The 22,301-nt window shown below is 36.5% G+C and overlaps 1 protein-coding gene across 5 annotated transcripts in view; it reads right to left on the reverse strand.

Moving 5' to 3' along the window:
- Positions 1–22,301, reverse strand: part of LOC115757914 (protein muscleblind) — a 149,448-nt gene that overhangs the window by 11,728 nt on the left and 115,419 nt on the right. For 4 of the 5 annotated variants that reach the window (XR_004017379.1, XM_030698372.1, XM_030698371.1 and 1 more), the window contains 4 exons: positions 18,804–18,974; positions 17,584–17,763; positions 8,453–8,737; positions 4,704–4,821 (listed from right to left, as the gene is read on the reverse strand). Coding sequence is in view for 3 of the 5 variants with exons in the window: in XM_030698372.1 (XP_030554232.1) it covers positions 4,704–4,821; positions 8,453–8,737; positions 17,584–17,763; positions 18,804–18,974 (754 nt within the window). In the remaining 2 variants the exon portion in view is untranslated. Of the gene's footprint in view, positions 1–4,703; positions 4,822–6,268; positions 6,311–8,452; positions 8,738–17,583; positions 17,764–18,803; positions 18,975–22,301 lie in introns of all 5 variants that reach the window. The other variant, XR_004017380.1, reaches the window with a different exon arrangement.

Consider the following 22,301-nt stretch of genomic DNA (forward strand, 5'->3'; position numbering starts at 1 on the left):
ACAGTCAAGGCAGACAGAACGTGTTTTGTTTATATGGGAGATATAGGTATTCGGTTTTTCAGATTAAGGCATAGGCAAAACGAAGCTTAGAAAGGCGCGAAGTGAACACAAACTTAGGAGGAAGCTGGAAAAGTGCTGCTCTGCCGAAAAGCGTGGCATGTGGCATGTGGCATGTCGCGCATGTAGTGATCGGGTGAAGTTTCTTAAGAAAAAGGGGCGTGTGTTCTGCTTAGAATTTGAAAAGATATATAGTAGATAAATAAGTAATATATGTGGAAAGCGGTACAACAGAAAAAATAAGATAAGTGAATACCAAAATAAATACCAACACACAATAAAGTAGTTTTGTTTCTGTTTCGTAAGGTTCAAACTATATTTTAAATCAAACACACACGATATTTCAAAAATAAACAATCAAAGAACTATCGACAATTAAATTAATATTAGTGGCAAACATTAAATTGTCATTAAACATTAGAAATATATATATATATATATATATATATTTGTTTCAAAGTAACGTAAATTAAAACAAAATATTACAGAGATTATAAGTATATGTATGTATGTATAAGAATAGGTAATAATAATAATATTAAAAGTTCGAATCTATCAACTTCGAGCGCCAAGAGCGTTGAAAATATGGGGCTAAAACATAAAGTGCGCAAGTCTGTGGCAATTTTTTTTAATGTTTCTTTTCTTTCTTTTCTTTTAGGTATATTCCTATTGCTATACAGAAAAAACATATAAAATCTATAAACTACATTTAAGAAATTTGTATAATTGTCAGTACATAAATTATATAACGTAAAAATTACATAGAAAAACATAATAAAGAAAAATCACACGAGATCTAAGATTAAAAACATAGTTCTGTTGTCATCAATTTTATTTTATAAACATACATCATGTAAACATAACATGTATGTACCTTTTATATATAAGTTATTCAGAACAAAAAAAAAAAACATGTATTACATCGAGAGCAAGAGATAGAGAGAAAAATGTATGGTGGAAAAACGAAAATTGTACATAGTTTTGTATTTTCTTTTAATAGTCAACATAGGAGTCAAATCGTGAACATAACATTAACATTAAAATAACATAACATAATTTTGATGGCTTAACATTTTTGAATATGATTTGAGGTGTAGATGTATGTGTGTGTGACGGTGTGTGAGTGTATCAAGGTAAGAGTGAATCGCAAAGAGACAGAGAGAGAAAGTTGTGATTGTGATGGTGACTTAAAATATTGATTTTGATTCGGTTTATAGTTTAGTAAAAGGCGCTTTTTAGCTAGGGTGTATGAGTATGTGTGTGCGTGTGTGAGTGTGTATGATTATATGGAATCTAAACGATTTACAGATCGAACTTCGTCATGTTCTAAGAGTGTGGATTGGTTTTCGGGTGTTGGGTATTTTGGGGTGTGTGCAAACAGCTAGAGTACATAGTATTTATGTATATCGTATATATGTATATAAATATATATTTATATTTATTAGCAGCATACAGCATGTATAGTATTTGTGTATAATAGGTATATATAATAGGTATATTCTATAACTAGGCAATATTCGTTACGCATGTTCGTTGCTCAACAATTTTAAACAATTAAAATTACAACAGCATTCACGATAGCTAACTAACTAGCTAACTATACAGTAGCTATAGAGAGAGATAGAGACAGAGTGAGAGCGAGGGAGAGGTAGACAGAACGTGAAAGACTTTTTGCAACGTTAGCTGCATGGCATAAAAAGCTTTTGCAGCCCAACAACAAGCGCAGACACAACTATACCTAGCAGCAATTTCTTTTAATTTTTCTTGTTCCTCCTGTTATCTAATGGCGTATTTTATAGGAACGATTAACTGACTCGCATGTACGGGGAAGGGGTGTGAAGTAAGCTTTTTTCTTGTATGTGTGAGTGTGTGCGTGTGTGTTGTGTATTGTGCAAAGCTATCACAGTACTTCGTTATACCAAGTTGCAGTTGCCGTTACCAATTCCATTTCCGTTTCCGTTTCTATTTTATGATCTTTTGTGTTCAAGCTAGTGGCTCATTAAACGCTATCAAAGAGGAACTTAACTTAAAAAACTACCTAATGAAAAAGTTTCGTTTTAGCTTTAAAAGCTTCGTTCTTATTTAGCCTATGCTATGAAAATGGCAACAGCTCAAGTCACAGTGAGGTTATGCTTTGTGTATCTTTGTTTGTTGCGTCTAATTAAAACATAAAAATTGTTTAATAAAAATCCTAAGGAAAATTTGACATACTGTTTGCAAGCCGCGACTTCCATTTTGTGTAACTGAGCGGGGCAAGAGGATTACTTGGGGGGCAAGCAGCTTTCAAGCATATTACACTTAATGAAAGCTCATTAAAGCGCGTGAATGTTCGAGAAAGCCTTCAAAGTGTTTAACAGTTGTAGCTTTGATTTCTTATATTGCAAAAGCTGCGGATGACTAAGCTTTAAGCAGCTTTAAGCATATTTCTTTATCCGGCCAATTTAAAAATCTTCCTTAGTGTGTAGGTGTGCTTGCATGTTTGTATGTTTTTGTGTGTACGTCTGACTTGAATTTGGGATTTGTCATGGTGCAGTTCCTTTTTAAAAAAAATGACACGTTATGACACTCTAAATATAATGCTATCTATTACGAGACCTAGTGTATAAATTAAGTTAAAACTGAGGCACATAATCTTACGTCTTCGATGTGTACTACATGCTATAGTTACTACTAAAAATAAGTGGACCAATACGCCTATTAAGTACAGTTGCGTTCGAGTCTCTGTGTTTGGGTAGTGACTGTTTCAGCTGCTTAGGAGGTCTTCATTTTCTTATAGGGATTCAGCACCATGGCGCTGCCCTGAGCCCCGCCCTGCGCAGCTGCAGCAGCTGCTGCTGCTGCTGCATATTGCTGAGCTGCAGCCGCCGCTTGGCTGCTGGGCATAGCATAGGTATAGCCGCCACCGGCGGCGCCGGCAGCTGTGGGCGCGGCGGTCATCATGCCCGGATAAAAGTAGCCTTGGGCAGCAGCCGCTGCTGCGGCATACTGCTGCTGGCTGGCAGCCATTTGCATGGGCGCAGCTGCGCTGGGTGCACGCAGCAGCGCGGCGGAGCCGGTCGACAAATAACCGGCAGCGGCTGTACGCACCGGAGTGCTGGGTGCCACCGGCGTGGACAGACCCGAGTTGGGCAAGGAGCTATATTGACGCAGCTGCGCCTGGGCTTGAGCCTGTGCCTGAGCCTGGGCTTGAGCCTGGGCTTGCGCCTGAGCTTGCGCTTGAGCCTGCACCTGCATTTGCAGCAGCGTGGCCATGGACACCGGCTGCGGCTGTTGCTGCTGTGTGTGTGGTTGCGGTACCGGCTGGGGGGTTGCCGCAGCGGCCCCAAAGCTCTTATTGAGTGTCATGCCTGTGTATGCGGCAGCGGAGGCAGCGGAGACGGGCTTGCCGGCAGCAGCATTGGCCATCTTTAGGGCATAGTTCTTTTGGGCTACCTCTTTGGCCAATGCGGCAGGATCTGCATAATAGCTGGCCGCGGGGCTAAGACCAGCTGCATAGGCGGCATAGGCCTGTTGCGCATAGGCCATCTGGGCCTGAGCCTGAGCTTGAGCTTGAGCTTGAGCTTGAGCCTGCACCTGAGCAACCTGTTGCTGCTGCTGTTGTTGCTGCTGCGCCTGCACATAGCTGTTCTGCATATTGCTGCTGGCCATGCTAACAATGGGCGTGGCATTTGTATAGCCACTGTACAAACTGGCATAACTGTATGGGGGCATTGCGTAGCTCATACGCTGAAATTGTTGTACCGAAGATGCCACCGAGGACACAACAGCGGGGCAACTGTTGCTGCTGCCGCTGCTGCTGTTGGTCGTGGGCGTGGGCAAAATGCCGCTGCTGTGGCCATTATGATAGCGCTGATAGGCATCACTGCTACTACCATTCTGTTTGGGCGCATAGCTGCGCTGGGGCGGGGTCTGTATATAGGAAATGGAATCGGCATCGACTGTTGCACCACTGACAGCAACTGCTGCTGTTGCTGCTGTGTTGCTGTTGTTGCTGCTGCTGTTGTTACTGCTGTTATTGCTGTTATTGCTGTTGCTGGTGCTATTTTCAGCATCGTTGGGCGGCTCGTCGCCATTTAACGATTTCAGATTGTTGTTTAAATATGACAAATAGTTGTTGTTGTCGCCATTAGCGCGGGTCATGGGATCGCCCAGAAGGGCTTGTGTCTCAGTGGGTGGGGGGCTAGAGCTACCATTTGTTGGGGATGTGGTTGTGTCATGTGTTGCTGTTGTTGTTGCAGTTGTCTCATTAGCTGTTGCAGTGTCTGCTGTTGTTGTAATTGTTTGTGCTGTTGTATTACAATCGTTAGCTGTGTTTGTTGTTGCTGTTGTGTTTGTTTGTGTTGTAGCTGTTGTTGCTGTTGTGTCATTATTTTCTTGATCATGATCCGCCTCATAATCGTTAGCTAGCACTTGATTATCATGATTATTATAATGATTAGTAGCTGTGGTTGTTGTTGTTGGTGTTGTTGTATTTGTATTGGTATTGGTATTTGTATTGGTATTGGTATTGGTAGTCATAGCAGTTACAGTTACAGCATTATTATTATTATTACTGGCTGCTGTTGCTGCTGTTGTTGTTGTTGTTGTTGTTGTTATGGCGCTACTTATTGCTTGTAGTTGTTGTTGTTGTTGTGGGGGATACTCACATGACACTGGCACGTAGGGCTGCATTAATGGTTGATAGGTTGTCGCACCGGGTTGATACACTGGAATGCCAGACTTTTCGGCAGCTGGACGTTTGAACGGTACCATGCCAGAGAATTGCTTTAAAAATAAAAATAAATAGCGAAAGAGAGAGAGGGAGAGAGAGAGAGAGAGAGAGAGGAAACGAATACATTATGGATTAGTAAAATTGTCATGAAGTACATCTTAAATTAAGCCTAGTTGCACTCTAGCCATACATATATAATAATATAGAATAAATATATAAATAGCTTACAAACGAGCTCAAGTTGGGATTTTAATTTTGTCCATTCTTTAATTTTACACTCAATTTTCTCAAACTTTTGCCAATGTGTGTAAATGATAGTAAATATATCCAATAATAAACCAAAACTATTCAAATCGAATCAGAACCAAAAAAAAAGTTAAAATAGCATTGAAAAGTATTCAAAAATTTGGCAAAGGCAACGTAAACAAATTGCGTGCATTTCAAGATTGAGAGCTTTTAATGTGCTTTCCAATAGGCTACAAAAGCTATGCTCAGCCAGCGATTAAAGCATGTGAGATATTCAAGGATAAATCTGTGTGGGATATTGCTGCAGCAAAGGACAGCTGAATTCTTAAAACTAAACAAAATCGTCGGCCAATTGCAAATTTTCACATTTCACAGACTGTTTGTTGTCGGTTAAGTTGAATATCTTAAGCTGACCCATGCTGAACCAATTGTTATCACCGAATATGTGCAGTTTTTTTTTAACCGATAATTGAGGTTTTTTGTTTTGATTTTTTTTATTTTTTATTAATATTTGTTATAGTTTATATCGATTTAGTTATTTTATGTGTAAGTTTGTGGAATTTTGATTTGAATACATGCATTCTTATTAAATATGTCAATTGCTTGTTTAAAGTATGCATTGCGTTTGTTTTAAATAAGCTGTGTTTCTTAAGGTTCCGATAAGGAAGTAATCGAAAACTGAATGCAAAATTTAAGTTTGAATACTTAGAAAATTATCGCATTTCGATAAATGATATTTATTGTTAAAAATCAAAATGTAGTTACAAACATTTAAAAGCTTTGCAAGTCTCAACTTTAAAAGTTTATATTATTCCGTATGCATATAAAAAAATGCTGTAAAACTCACGAAGGAGCTTTTTATCGATAAAGTATCGATGACGCTTTTCAAATAAATGCCACCGAATATTTGTTCCACTATCGATAGATTCAAATAGAAGTTCTTTAAACAAAAATTTGCTTGTCTTTGTATATCCAAAAATCTGGAATAGTGTATTCCTGTCACTTAAGTGAAAAGTAAAACTTTTTTATACAAAGAGTAATTTAAAAATAAATCGAAATCGATGTGCTACTTATTGTCGATCGTTTTGCAACACTACCTTGCGTGTGTGGCTTTAAGAAACACAGCTTAAATTGTTTGTTTAGTAATTATAGGTTTATATTATGTGTTCTTCTATATATGTAGTGTTATAATACTGGATGGATAGTTGTTCATTTATCTGTATGATACGTTTTTTATTTCTTTGGAGTACTTACGAAGTTTTCATAGTAAAATGAACCAACCGTTTTAACATCCATCTTTTTGGTAATTGTGCACATTTATGGTTATTATTGTTATTGTCATTATTATTATTATTTTCATGATAGTATATTCCAAAATGATCGTAATTCGATATTAGTAATTGTTTCATTTCATGATTATTTGAATAATACGCATTGTTGATTGATGAATTTGTTGCAGTTGATGTTTTTTTTTTTTTTTTTTTTTTTTTTTTTTTGTTGGTAATATTTCATTTGTTTTGGCATAATTGGGTTAGCAGACATTTGTTGTAGTTGTTGTAGTTGATGATGTTGTTGTTGGTACACATATATTCAATATATGCGATAATTGATTGTTTTTTAATTTTGGTTTGAATTGTTGGCAACAAGTAACATAGAGACACAGAAAACAAATGAAAGTCGGAATCGAAAAACAAACGAAGAAGAGAGAGAACACAAATGAAATTAGTGAATATATTCAGCGTAAATATACAAAATAGAAATTTGTTTTCATATTAGCAGTAAGTTAGAGAATATATATATATATATAGACTTAGACTAGCGTGATGTGAATGTGTGATAAGTTAACCTAAGCTCTATGTAATTATAATACATACAATATCTGATACATACGAAGAATACAATACATAAGTTAGGAGCAGGCAGTCTGCCAAGACTTAAGTTTAAACAAAATGCAAGAAAGCCAAGCAAATTTCGGTTACAGCCCGCAGCTAATTAACTTGGAAAAGCACTTAAGCAATTAAGCAGGGCTGCCACACTAGTGAATGCACTAGCAGCTGCAGTTGCCGTAAAAATAATAAAGCGTAGCCAAGCAGGAAGAGCTGTCGGAGCAGTCGAAACCGCCGAAACGGTTCGTCATGCAGCCAAATGCGAGTGATTGTATTCATTTTGGGGCTTGGCCAATTAACAGTTAAATCATTTTAATTAACACTTGCCTAGGTGAGTGAGTGAGAGAGTGCGTGAGTGTATGTGATTGTGATTTATCATATGCTACCCCTAATTGTTGCCACATACGGCACGCAACACGGCAACAAACGATGATTGTAAGTGGAAGCTGTCGATGCCAGAGTCCAACAGGGCAACATGTAGTATTGGGAAATTGATTACTAATACGCATTTGTGTGTTCGCAGTGTTGTGTAGTGCGTGTTTGCGCTTTTGATATGCCAGATAATTACTTAATTTTGCAAATTAAATGCTCGCTGACTAACTGACTGAATGGAAGACTTGTCTGTCTGACTTGAGGGCTGCGCTGATTATAAACGTTAATTAATGGCACTTCACAGTGCATGTGAAATTAGCGAGTAAATGGGTAAATGAGTGCTTCAGTGTTAGTGAATGCGTGAGTGAATGGGTGAATGAGTGGGTGAATGCATGGCTGACTGAGTAAGCCAGTGAGTGGGTAATTGTGGGGTGGTTATTTGCTTTTGTTTGGTTGTCAGCGCGAAGGAACTGCAAGTTTTATTATACTAAAATCTATTTCAACTTTAAATTTGATGTATACTTTTGTCTGACATGGGAAATAATTTGACTTTCTGAATTAAGGCAAATATATATTTATTTTTTTTATTTAACTAAATTCTTAGCAACTTCGACTTCCAAAAAGTTTCATTGCATATCTGAAGAAAATTTAAAAAACCTTGGAAGTTTTTTAATGTTTTTTGAATTTTTGAAAATGATTTTTCAAGAAAATAGTATTTTCTCTGAATTCTTGTAGGTGATCTCTTCCAGTACTGTAGACTAGTTTCAAACCTTTTTCTTACACATTTCAAGCCATTTGAAATCGAATACTTTGATAATTACAAGATAAAAGCATTTCTTTTATGTTGAAGACAATCATCAATTGTCATAAGTTTGAATTTGTAAAATGCTTTTGATTCAACACAAGGTATGCATCATAAAGTTAAACAGATATTTAGCTATATTATGTTTTAGCCCTACATTACTTTTAAGTTGATTTAGCAGTTCTTTTTTCATAGCACATTCGCAGCTTGAAATCATGCACTAAAAAAGGGAGCTAAAAATAAGAAATAATGAACTTAACTCAATCAAAATCGAAGGCGCAGGAAATTAAACAATAATAGTAAATAAATATCGAGAAACGAAACGCAACAGAAACGGAAAAACTATAAAAAAGAGGTGAAAGAAATTAAACAAAATACCAGTGGAAACATTTCAGGATCCGCTGCCCGCTTCTTGCCTACTTCCAGTGTGTGATGACCCATGACAGCAGCGGCAGCGGCGGCGGCGGCGGCGGCAGCAGCAGCGGCAGCGGCAGCGTTGTTTGTTGTTGTTGTTGCTGTTGGTGTTGTTGTTGCGCCAGCAGCGACGCCGCCGGCCGTTGGGATGGTGTTGTTGTTGTGGAGGTGGTTCTGCAGCTGTTGCTGTTGTTGTTGTTGTTGTTGCTGATGCTGATTGAGTTGTTGGTGTGCCGCAAGAGGTGAGCTCTGTATTGTGTATTGTGTGTATGTGTGTGCGTGTGTGTGTGCGCGCGCGTGTGTATTGGTCAGTTTAGGTGCATCATTTTGTCAAGTTGCAATATTTGAAATCAAAATCAAAATAATTATGTCCCAAAATCAATTAAAAGGAATTTATAGAAAATGATTTTTTAACAAGCATTTAAATAATGCGACCATTAAATATGCATAAATTCCATTTGAATTATTCAAGCAGCGTTGGTGTTGGCATTTATAATAAATATGCACATTTTTTTGAGATTTTTGTTATTGTAGTTGTTGCATTTTTTGCGTACATATTTCAAATATTTATATATATATTTATATATATTTATATTTGCATTTTGAACGTATTTTTTGTGCGTTTTATTTTGTGCATTTGTATGTGGCAGGTGTGTGTGTGTGTGTGTGTGTGTGTGTGTGAGTGTAGATACCATCCATCGTAGAAGCAATTACAGTGTGGCACAGGCGAACAGATGAAATACATAATAGTAGAAGAGTACGAGTGTTTTTTGTAATAAGTAAAATTATAGTCAAAAAGAAAAACATAAAATCAAATAGAAATCAACAATTTTTTGTTTGAAGTTAAAACAGACTTTTAAGAGATATAGTAGCCTTTAAATCAATAGAATATTTTACCCTATCATATAATAATTTTTTTTTTTATAATTTTGTAAATTGTTTACTCGATTTCTTTTTATATTTTAAGACCTAGAATAAAAAATCACGAAACCAGCTATTTGTTTATATTTCAATTAAATATGTATAACAAAATTTAAAGTTTTTTTTCATTTGTTAAAAAAGCATCGTTAATAAAAAGCTCAGAAGCGTATATTATAAATAGATATTTGATATATTTATAAATAATTTAAATGTATAAGCTTGCAAAAGCCAGCAGCAAAAGCTTTATATTTTGTTTTTCTGAAACCCATAATGAATATATTAATATGTAGCTAAAATACTTATTGTAAGAGCTTAAATTCTAACTTAGAAATTATATATAATTGATGTTAAACGCAACAAAATCATTTTTACGGTCGATTAATAAGTTCGCTGTAAGCCAATAGAATTATTCATTTTAAGTATATATTTCGTCTGAATTTAGTTATGAATGTAACAAAAATTGATTTGAGTACACACACACATTCGCATTACTTCGATGAGTTGGGCCGCAAAAGTACTCGTACACCAATTCGATACCTAATACCGATCGATACCTACCGATGCATCGTTGCTGCTGCTTTATACTCGTTACAACTCCTAACTAAAGCCATAAATAAATATTAAAGTAAAGAACACATTTCGTAGTGCATTCGAGCAGTTCGAGTTGTAAATTTTGACTTCAGAGAGCTCAACGCTAATACGTTTAACACCGCAATTTACACAAGAGGTTGACAGCATTTGGGCACCGAGTTGGCTCTGGGTGGGGGATTTTTTGTTGCTTTCTCTGGTTATCTAGTTGTACTGGGCTAATAACCAAAAACTCAAAAAAACATAAAACAAAACATAACTTAACATACTTTTAGGCGGACACACGGCGTTCAACACGAAAAAGTGCAAAAAATTTGCATTTAAATGGAGTCGCAAAGGGAGAAGCTCAGTTTTTTTTTGTGATTTTTTTTTTTAAATTTATTTTTGTGTATTTTTTGGGTTCTGTTTTGTGGTCTTTTGCAGTGCACACGTAGCTCAGGTTGTGCCAGTTGCTGTTTCAGTTCCCCTTGCTGGAACTGTTTCATGTCACCGCCAATGAATGCTATAAATGGATTAATTCGCTTGGGCAAGGCGATATGTGGTCTGCCTATATATGTGTGTGTGTGTGTGTGCGTGGTGTGGTATCTGTGCGTTTGTGTGTGTGGTGTGTGCCGTTTTTTGGGGTCATAAGAGACTGTGGTGGACACAGGCCAGAAAAAAAGCGGAAATATATCTGACAAGGTCGCAGGGAAAATACACTGTATTCTTTATAGATCTTCATTTAAACTCGAATTATTTTAAACAAATTCATTTTGTTTATTGTAAATATTTATTATTATATTCTTTAGAACTCTTTTGTCTATTTCAATATGAGAAGTGTGCCAGCTCAATTTGAGAGATGCAGCTAGTCTAGAAAAAGCAATGTTTATAACTGTGATACTAGTCGGACTGTAATATATTAGCTGAGCTCTGATGAGCTGTTACATCTTTCACATAAAAACACCAACTCGATCTGATAATCATAATAGTCCAAGGATCTCATACTATGGTCGTAAAGATTGTCAGTTGAAAACTGTCGCTGGTCGGGCAACGTTGCCGCTGGACAATTCATTGGCATGGAAATCTCTGCTTTTAGTTAATTTTCCGGTTCAAACGTTATCCTGCCGACTAATCCGTGTCGTCGTTCAGTGCGTCCTGCCTGTCTGCCTGCCTGTACAGGTTGACATTTACATTTTTGGTCAGAACACAAAAAAATGCCTCACAGCGGGTCATGTCCTGCAGCCTGCTGGCAGCTACTTTTTTGTGCTGCTGGCCTCGTGTCACGCTTACATAAGGATTATAGTTTGGGGTTGCTGCGCTGTTGTTAGTGTCACGGCAGGAGGGCAGGATGCGGAGCAAAGTTCGAACTGTCGCTTTGATTCGACAGTTGACATATTTCGGGCATGCCTCTGGCCTCTTCATATATATGGCTAATATTTTGTTGTTGCTGCGAGGCGATCTTTTTGATTTTTATTGGGGTCGCCTGTTTTTCAAAGGCCGCACAATACGAACAACTCAAAATGTAAATAAAATATATTTAATTTAATAAATAAATAATTTGTTGTCCATCAAAACGAAATATGAGAAGAATTCAACTTAAATTTTTATGCTCTGGGCGGATTTTTTCGTTTGTGTGTGGTTCGCAGGGCGTATGCGTAATGTGTGTTTATTTATTTTTTTCTTTTTTTTTAATATTGTTTTTGTTGTTCATGTTGTTCCTGTTGTTTTTGCTGTTGTAAGAACATTATGTGTGTAAAACTAGAGTATTGTAAAACAAGTTAAGTAACAACATTTAATAAAAGATTAAGATATTAGTACGAGTAGATAGCTAGTAAAGGATTCGGGGCTGCACATTATACTTTAAGACTGGATAGACCAGAGTGGCAATTTAAAATATAAAAATATTATAAAATATACTCGAAATTTATTTTTCCTTAAATTGCTTTCCACGCTAGCACTGACAGCATGCATAAATAACCCCAAGGATAATACAGTTGGTATACATATATATATATATACATATAAATACTGATGATATAGGTACATATAGATTGTCTAGGCACTGCTTCTAAAGAGGGGTTTTGGTACACAAAAATAAACAATAGCATAAATTATAAATGTTTTTAGACCAGTTATAGCGAGATATGCTAACGGTAAACATTGTAAGTTACAGCTAGCTTGGGATTTGATATAGCTTAGGGGAATTCATTTGGCATATAGTTTAAATTATGACATAGCTTGATGATATTGTTATAGTTGTAATAGGTAACATATATATGAAAATTAATGATATTTTGGTATAATTTATAGCAGCGCTGCATCGGTCTTAAGTCAAAATTAGTATGTGTAAAAACTAGTTCAGTTTTTACTATTCTAATTTGAGCATTAAATTAATATCTCTTAAGAATGGGTGAAACGTTCAAAATAAATTTTAGCTTGAAGATTTTTTATCCCTGTACATGGGTTTAATATTCGAAACGAAAAAGAAACGCCTAAAATTTGAATAAAATATTAGCTAGAGTTGGAGATGGGAAATTTTGATAGATTTTGTTGCATTATCAAATCATAAACAAACGGCAATGGAAACTAATTAATATGTAATCTTAGAATTATAGCATATGAATCGCCATATCAAGAAAGGAAAAATAATTGCTAATATATAAATAATTAGCTACAAGCTGGAAGCACAACGAGGGCAACATTTAACGAGCCATTTCATAATAACAAAATCGTTATTTTAATATGCATTTTAAACGTTCAGAGCAGGTGCAAAAATATATAACACATACACACACGAACATATTTAAAAGGATATTTATGTATAGGTATATTATTTTTTTTCCTTTAGCTCATAATCATATTAAGCCCGGGCCCATAAATAAAATTATGCGCTGCCCTGGCCAGGTGCGTGTGCGTGAAAGAGACAACATCAGTAAAAATAAAAAGAGTGAGACAGTGTGTGTGTGCGTGTGTGTTGGTGCTGGTAAAATTTCAAAGGACAATTTGATACAATAATCACGTTTGTCGTGCCTGGTCTGGAGCTCGATTGAATTACGCCTAAAATGCTGCAACAATTTTTCACTTTATGCGATATTATGCTGCAATTATGTGTGTCATGTTTGCAGCGGCAACTGAGGAGTGGTGGTGGGGGAGGGGGTACCACTGCCACAGCCAGAAGGAGCCTGGCAACAAGGACACTAGGACTCATCGCTGTTGATGCTGTTTTTGCTGTTGTTGTTGTTGTTGTGCGCAGCGTCAAATAAATTTTCAGCCAAAAGCAATTAAGTCGCGAATTAAGTGCGGCGCATAGGCAGGACCCCATGGACGCGGCAGGACGAGCACACACACACGCACACAGACACACATGCAAGCCCATGTGAGAGTTGGGCAATCACGAACGTGCGCCCACGTGTGGCTATGTGAGTGTATGTGTTTGCCTGGCTGACTGCTGCGTGCTCAAAGCTTTAACGCGTTGTAATAAATGTTAATTTTCCCCAACGAAAATCAACATTTATGGCGTGTTTTATGTGCAGCTTCAACATATTTTCCATGTTGTTGAATGCCAGCAATGCCAATCCCTGTCAGTTCCTGTGTCTCTGTATATGTGTATATGTTTGGCTGGGATTATGAGCTTGCCACACACGCATACACACAAATAAAAACCATGTTTATTGGTGTGCGTGTGTTGTTATTTTCTTGCGTAAAGTCAAATTGTTTAAAATGTAATTTTGTCTTTCGCTGTCTTTCGATTTATTGAACTTTTTAAAATTTCGTTAAGAACACGTAAATATCTGCTTAAATGGCCCTAAAAAGGCAGAGTGTGCACTTGAGCTGATTTTAAAATTGGTTTATCAGGTAAAATATTGAGCAAGTTGCAGATGGGTAGCCAATTATTTTAGCCCACTTTGTGCGTATTTTAGCCCACTTTGTGCGTATTAAGCTAACTATTTAAAATGATCATAATTGGGATGCGGTTGAAACATTTTCTAGTATAAATATTAAGGTCTTCTACTCTATTTATTAACTGGCTTGAAAAATACAATTTTAAATGTAATATATTGCTAAGTTCATAAATCCTTGACGCCTGTGTTCTACGACTTAATTTATAAATAACTCATGGCAAAAGTTAGAAGTATTTGCGTTAAGTAAACATATTTAAAGCCACCTAAATGAGTTCTAAGTGAGTTCTAACTCTATGTGGGAGTTACGAAACACACGCGGTTAAATTAAAATTACAACTGCAAATTGCACACGTTGAGTTCTTAGAAATTCGCGCGATATGTGTGTTTGTGTGTGTTAAATAGTGTTTATGTATGGGATAATTTGAATGCATTTCTGGCAGAGCTCTGGCAGCGCAGCATCAAATATCGCAATTTATTTATTTATTTTTTTGCTCGAGTAAATTGCAGTTATTTATTGCTGTTGTGCTAACGTTTGCATAAAGTTAATTAAATTGTTTACATGCAGCATTAAGTTTTCATTAAATTTGCTTTAAATAAGCAGAACGGAATAGAGAGAGAGAGAAACTTGCACATAGAGATAACATGTAGTTTACACGGAGTTAGCATTTAGCCAATATTGTGTTAACACAACCGTAAACATCATTAGCTTACATTAAGTTAACAGTTGATTAACAGAACTTGTTTAAAGCAAATTTTTTTATTGAAAACTTAAAACATTTAGAAAGATCTAAATCTAACTGGTATATATAAATATATTGCTTGCTAAATACTAAGAGCGAAAACTATTGCATACTTTGTGGCGTGTTTAAGTTTCTTAGTGCGGGGCGGTAAGAGTGTATCATTTGGTTTTATCTTTGTTTAAGTTCAACGAACAAAGTCAAAAATAAAAATATTGTGAGTTGCTCTAATTAAGCCAAAACTGCATTAACAAAATGAAAAATGAAAAAAAAATTGTTAAAATTTTAATTGAGAAACATTAAATGAAAATCTTGAGCAGCTGGCGCGCACAAAAAAAAATAAAAAACTAGAAAAATTAGGCGGCATAAAAAACGCAAATTCAAAAAAACATATTGCTGTCGCTCTCGCACTGTGAGCTGCTGCCACATGTACGACAGAGATGGCAATTTTGGGCAGCTGGGGCTGTGGGGTAGGCATCGGGAGGGGTTTGGGCTTGGACTGAGGGAGTTAAAGAAAGAGAAAGTATAAAAGTAAATATAGAAATAGCCATACCGCAGCTGCAGCAGCGACAGCGGTGGCGCGTGTTTGGGCCGCTTTTAATTGTGCCTGTAGGTGCAGGGGGGGATGAAAGTAGCGGCAGGGGTCACGTGCGCATCTGCCCTTCACGGCGTCCATGCAAACCGTTATGGAACCATCGTCGTGCCGCGCAACGCTCTCCTGCGGATGCGCGAACCGGCATTCCGACTCGGCCCGTTTGCAGGCGCCGCGCAAGAATTCGCGACAGACCTGGAAACACATTTTTAGGATTGTTTTTTTGTGGTTTTTTTGATTTTTGGAGTTTTTTTTTTTAGTTTTTGGAATTGGATACGGCGTTGTTTTTGGTTGTTGATGTCGTTGTTGTTGTTGTTGTTGTTGAGGTGGTTGTTGTTGTTGTAGTTGTTGTGTTGGTTGCACAGTTGATTGCAGATTGCGGATTGCAGATTGTTTGTTGTAGTTGTTGTTGTTGGTTGTTGGTTGTTGGCGGGCAGCAATAGCAAAAGTGGCAGCAGTTCAGTGTGTGTGTTTGTGTGTGTTTATAGGCGAAGTGGTGTTTTGTTGTTTTATTATATTTTGTTTTTTTTTTTTTTTTTGAGGCAAAAGTTGCAGATTTGTTGTGTGTGTGTGTGTAGGTGTTGTGTGTGTATTGGAAATAATGGAAGGATATTCAGTAACAGTTCAGTTTTTTGTTGTATACTTCAAAAGTAAAGTTAAGTATGCGGAACGCAACAACTTTTAATTATTTTTTGGATTTTTTTTGGAAGTTAGTGCCGATTTGCAGTTGTTGTAATTGATTGCTTGCAGATCATGCTTCCATATATGCACAGAAGCATGCATGTCGTATATATGGTGAGTATATAGATAGATACAAACATATATGCTTGATTTTAAATTTTTTGTTTGTTTAAGCGGCTGCCAATTGCTATCTGTGTTAACAGTTGAACAGTGGACAGCTGGATTAGGTTTTCTTTTTGGCTTGACTTACTGTTTTTCACAGTTAAGTATTTGCTATTATATTTTTTTTTAATTTTGTTATTTTTGAGCGAGCCGATTAGTTTTTGAGTTTTGCACTTGAGAACAACAAAAGAACACATACACAAAAAACAAAACAAGGCAAAAATTTGAGTTAGCTTAACACAAATGCAAGGGCTTGATAAAAATGTTAAAGCTTTCAATTTGCTGAGGACCTGAAAAAAAACTAGACTGGTATTGTGGAAAAACAAGAATTCACTTTGCTATAGAAAGGGTATGTCATAATCCGTCGCAGAATAAACAAAAAAAAAAAAAAAAAAAAAAAAAACAATGTAACAGCCTAACTCAACTGAAAAAGTGTTAGCTTACATTGTAGTTAACATGGCAAGTTAACATTTCTCAGTTTACATCAGAGTACTGTAAATTGAGAGCTTCTGAAAAATGAATTCGCAGACTCTTAACAGACAAAAACATTCTTGAAAATTTTAAAATGAATACAAAGAAAATATACCAAAACTTTTTGAATATTTTACTCATATCATGTGAATGTGTACAACCTATTGAAAAGTTTATTCTGAGAGTATCTGGCTAAAATGAAGGTATATAACTCAAGAAGTTATAAAATATAATATACGGATAAGTGCACAGAATTTTCAATTTGTATGTAGTCTGGTTTTATTTTGTTTTATTTACAAATTCTCTGGGAAAGCATATACTGAAAGCGCTTATCGTAAGCTTTGCAGGGTAGCAGCCGCTTCGGTAAAGCGCATTTTTGTAAACAAAAACTGTGCCGGAGTTCGACACTTGGATGGTTTGATACAAGTGTACAAGATTGTATCACATAGAAACCAAAAATACATATATATATGTATATGATATATATATATATATATATATATATAAATCAAAATGAAGAGTAAAGTATTATATCAGACATAAGAATAAGTAGAACGATTTTTTAAAGACAATTTTGCGATGTTAGACAAAAGTTCAAGTTTTCAAATACGAATACGAATGTGTGTCAACGTGATCAAATCAATTTTTACTATCAGCGAATTGTTAATATTAATTTTCGTTATCATTTTTCATATATTTATTTTTTTATTTTTATTTTTGGCAGAACTAAAGAGAACTTAAAACACTGTACATGGTTTTAGTTGCAATATTTTGTATACATAGTTAAAATATTAGGTCTTATATGAAGTAATACATAATAAAAACTCAATTAATTAGCATGCGAAAAAAACAATATTGAAACATGTCAAAAGAAAAGCGTTTCTCTTGGCATTTTGTTTGTCATTGTGTACGAAATAAACGATAAAACGATAACACGATAAACGATTAAAGAAATAAACGTAAGCATAAATTAAAGCATAATCCAAAAAAATGTATCACTTTATTGGCTTCTATTGCAGTCAATCAATGAATACAAATTTATATAAAGTAACTGTCACTCACCTCTAATCTGTCGGAGCGTGGAATTTTCTGTTGTGCCACCTGAACGGTCTGTGGCACCACCGTACCCAGCTGTGAGGCAACGCCCGTCGGATCATGTCCCAGCAAAGTAGGCACTAAGTGTCCGGCATAGTAAGGACTGTATGTGTTGGCTGGTATGCCAGTCAAGTAGGGATTTGTAGCCTGAAAGAGCATAAAAGAATGAAATATTGAATTCATCATCATCAATGCAAGCCATCAATCAAACAGCAGTTAATCAGTCGGAGGTGTTCTAGTGACAAGCAGCAATAGCTACTACTTTAACAGTTTCCACTCACTCACATCTGCTTTGTAAGTCAACCTATCTTATCTTCACAGCTTTAATTCAGGTTAAGAGCTTGAGAGCAGCTTAAGGCTTTTGAGAAAACAATAAAGCTAACATACTACTTGGATTTCACTTAGAGCCTTATCTTGCTCTTTATCATTAACCCTTTAAATTAATGTTAATCTTTTGGACTTATTAAATGTTAATGACATTTGAGACTTTTATAATTGCACCATTTGAGCATATCACTTAGTGTTGAATTGTTAATGAGATATCGTGTCAAGAACCCATCGTCAAGCTTATCGCAGCTAAGTATCTGCTACCACTTTAGTTTAAAGAATGTCTCATTTGCAGCACTTCACTTTCTATTTCTAGCCCTGGCAAATCACCCTAAACTCGCTAATGAAGGCTCATGCATTTTTCAACACACATCAGTGTTGAGCAGCGCTCGGGCTAATGGGCTCTGCCGTTTAGGAAGGCATTTCAAAAAACCATGTTCAAAATTATTTGAGAATTAATTTTCGATTTGCTGAGTAAAAAAGGCGGCAAGTGCGCCGCCCCTTGGCATGCAAATGCATGCGCCAGGCGAACCGGACAAAAACTTCTTATATAAGTATATATATTCGGTTTTCTCGCCCCTCACTTCGACTTCTTGTGCTACTCATTTTCGCGCATTTTGAATAGCATTTAACATTTTTTGGGGGTTCTTGTTATTCATAGTCCTGGTCATGGTAGGATTGGGGGAAATGGAAATTGAAGTGGGATATCCGCTTATAAATATTCATATTGTACAAACAGTTAGTCTGTAGTAGTCTAGACCAGGGAGTGGGCGAGTGGGTGGAGGGGGGGTGGGGGCAGTTGGCAGCGCTTAGGAGATTCAATTAAAGTATTATGTGGTTTTCGGGTTGCAAGTACTTACCACGGCTGGCACTTGGCCCGATATGACCGGCGGGCCGGGCGCAATGCCCATTTGTTGCATCAGTGCATTCTTTAGGGCCAGATGATTGCGTCCGTTTATCAACAGCTGATCCTTCAAATGCTGTGGTGGATGAAAATATTTGCACGGCGGTTTATCACGATTACAGCGTCCCTGCGAATAGTTAAATAAATGGTGAATTCTTTTGCTTAAAGCACATCATAGTAAATAAATTGCTCCCCAATTGAATGATTTACAAAGACAACAACAATAATTTGGCCAACAGTTATGGTGTTTTTATTTGTTTTCTATTAAGATTCGTTTTCGTATCAATTTACTCGTATTTTACTGAACAGTAACTGTGACTGTGACTGCGACTGTTACTGGACACGCCAATGGAAATCTTATTGTTGAGACCCCGACGCTCCATAAATTACGGCGCAAATTTATGTTAATGTGTGTGGACTGTACACGTGAGTGCGTGCGTCTGTGTTGGCAACTGTATAATTTATGTGGGTCAGTGTTGTTTAATGCCAACACAAATTGCCGAAAATAACCTTAATGTCAAAGTATTTTATTGTGATTTAATAAATTACAATGCAATGTTTTTTTAAGTTTAGTTGCTTTGCAAATCAAAGGAAACAAATTTGAACTAAATTGTGGGAATAAATACATTCTCTTTGATTATATATTTATATTTGTCTATTTTGACCCGGATAGAAATGTGCAGCACTAGAAAATGTACACTGTATTACCTATAAATATAATTTGATTGCTCACGACATGACTCATTGATTCACTATACTCAATGCACTCGAATGACGCACTGCTGCCGTGCTGTCATGTCATAATTTCGAATATAGAATTTGCGCGCCATTGTTATGAATTCCAAAAGGGAAAACAATTAACTGCACGTAACTGTAAATATGCATTCCGGCCGCACATGCCACACACATCTGTTGAGGCATGCGGCTAAAGAAGAAACTCAAACATGCATATTAAATCGATAAAAAGTAATTTCACATCATTAGCTGGTGTAATTATGGCCGCGAATTAAGCCGCCGAATCATGCAGCTCCTTTGTTTTTTTTCTTCTTTTTTTGAGTCCCGGGCTAAATGTCAACAATAATTATAATGAGTCCAGGCTAATGCTCCAGGGCCAGGTAGGGCGCATGCAACATGGCATGCACAAAAAAGATTTAATTCCCGTGTGTGGCGAATTGGGTGCGCAGACTGTCAAACAAATATGCATGTAAATTATATTTAATTCAGAGCAAATGAAGTTAACAAATATTTACATATGCCCGGGCGAACAGCGGACAGGACAGTGGCCGCATGTCCTTTGTCCGCGCCAGCTTATACATTGAAAAAATAATAATAAAAGGAACTGTGAAGCCTGGAAAATATTTATATGTATGCATAAATTGATTGTTTACTTGGGCAGGCCTTGGCACGAACAGGAGCACGTAGTTGGCAATTTTCATTTTCATATTGTTATTGTTGTTGTTTTTATTTTTGTTGTTGTCGCTTTTCGTCCTGGCATTCACAATTTATGACGCAATGAAAGCTCTGCAAGATTTATGGCGTGAACAAAATAAGAGAAAAATCTCATGCGCCCAGCCGCTAACTTACAAATAATTGTTGTTCAAAAAATGTTCACTGCGCGCCGACATTTATAAAATTTTATTCACTGTTGATGTTATTTGCCAAACAACACGAACTGCACAAAATATTTGCACAAATATTTGCTTGCATATTTTTCAATGCCAATTCAGCATGACAAATGTTGTGCAAATGTAACAAAAACAGCAAAACAAAAACGTAAGCGTACAAACTGCCCAACTAGGTAATATCCTGGAATAGCCTTGAAATAAGATGGGAATAGGATTGTTTGAAGTCTACCCAAAACTGTCAATAGTTTTCTCTTCGCCTGGCAGATAGGAAACACTTTAGTCAGGCTACAATGCAGCCGTTTTGCCTATCGCCTGGCAGATACATCAACGATAGTAATAAACATATTATGTCTTTTACCATCCTCTCTGATTAAAAATCGAAAACAAATATAATGAATGAATATAAAACAAATTTAATAATATTATATGATATCACAATCGTACCGCATTACATTTTAACGCTCAATGAAAAATAATGAAATATACTTTATAATGCAAACTAAACCTAATCCGGCCATTTTTATGGTATACGATTGTGAATTGCTTTACTCCAATTGGAAATATATATAATCCAATTTGCGTGAAGTAAAAATAAAATGCATTTTGATAGCCCATCGGATTTAGCTCAGTCAATTATTTCGCATGCATTACGAAATTACAGAAAAATTTGTTGCCAATTAATTAGCTCAATTATTTGTCACAAGCAAATGTGAAACATTTGCCAGCAAAATTTGCTGGGCAAACAATAATTTGCATTGTACTTGTTGTTCTTGCTGTTGATTTGCAATTTTGATCAAAACACAAAATATTTATTGACAGCAAGCAAACAATTTTCTTTGCACATAAATTTCTCTGAGCTGCGAATCGCGAGGCGCCTGAAAGCAGGCAACACGAGGTTATTGAAAAGCAGACGCCAAACCCGTTGACTGCCCCCGCCGGCACTTTTGGATTATTTGTTTGTGCTTATTGGCGCCATTGGCGGTAATTTAATGCTTGGATTGAGTTTATTCAACAACAACAACAACAACTACAGCAATAACAACAACCAGCAGCAGCAGCACCAACAGCAGCAGCAGTTTTCATGGCTTGTGTCTGCATCTGTGTCTGCATCTGCATCTGTATCTGTAGCTGTATCTGTGTGCTGTGAAAGGAGTAGCTGTGTTTATTGCTAACTCTTTTGCTTGATTTTAAATGCTTTAGCAAATTGTCTGTCGCTTCCCTACAGCACGCGCCCGCTTCCAATCCTGCGCGGCGCTTGGCTCTTGTCATTTTGTACACTCTTGTACTAATTTAAAATAATTAAATACAAATGTGATTTTTTAGTATGCCACTCGCCAGTTGCCAGTTGCCAGTACCACAGTTACTTGTTGCCTTCGCCAGCATCTAGGTTAATTGCAGTTGATTGGCAGGCGGCAACCGTTGCCATGAAGCGAAGACCATTTACGACATGTGCGAATCGGCTGATTCAGTTATTGCCGATCAAATGGGTCAGTTGACTGGCTAAACTGGGGCTTTGTTTGAATGTTAAATGTGATAGCTAATCGATGCAGTGCTTGGTGAGCTAAATATCGCATGCTATATAACTGTATAGCGACTGGGCGGAAATTTTATTGACAGTGGGACGCATATATCATTTTGCTGCTATACGAATGTATGGTAATTTCATAGTTATAATTATAAATATTAATTAGATATTATCGATAGACATTATCTTTAATTGAATTATAACAGCTAAGTTTCAAGTTAATGGGAATTTTAGCTTAGCAATGTGGCAAGGCCATTTTATAGTTTACTTTGCAACACTGTTCTACGAATAATGAAAAGGTGCC

Source organism: Drosophila novamexicana, unplaced genomic scaffold (assembly GCF_003285875.2).
Source record: "Drosophila novamexicana strain 15010-1031.04,08,12 unplaced genomic scaffold, DnovRS2.1 tig00000121-arrow-pilon, whole genome shotgun sequence".
In the NCBI taxonomy this organism is placed as follows: domain Eukaryota; kingdom Metazoa; phylum Arthropoda; class Insecta; order Diptera; family Drosophilidae; genus Drosophila; species Drosophila novamexicana.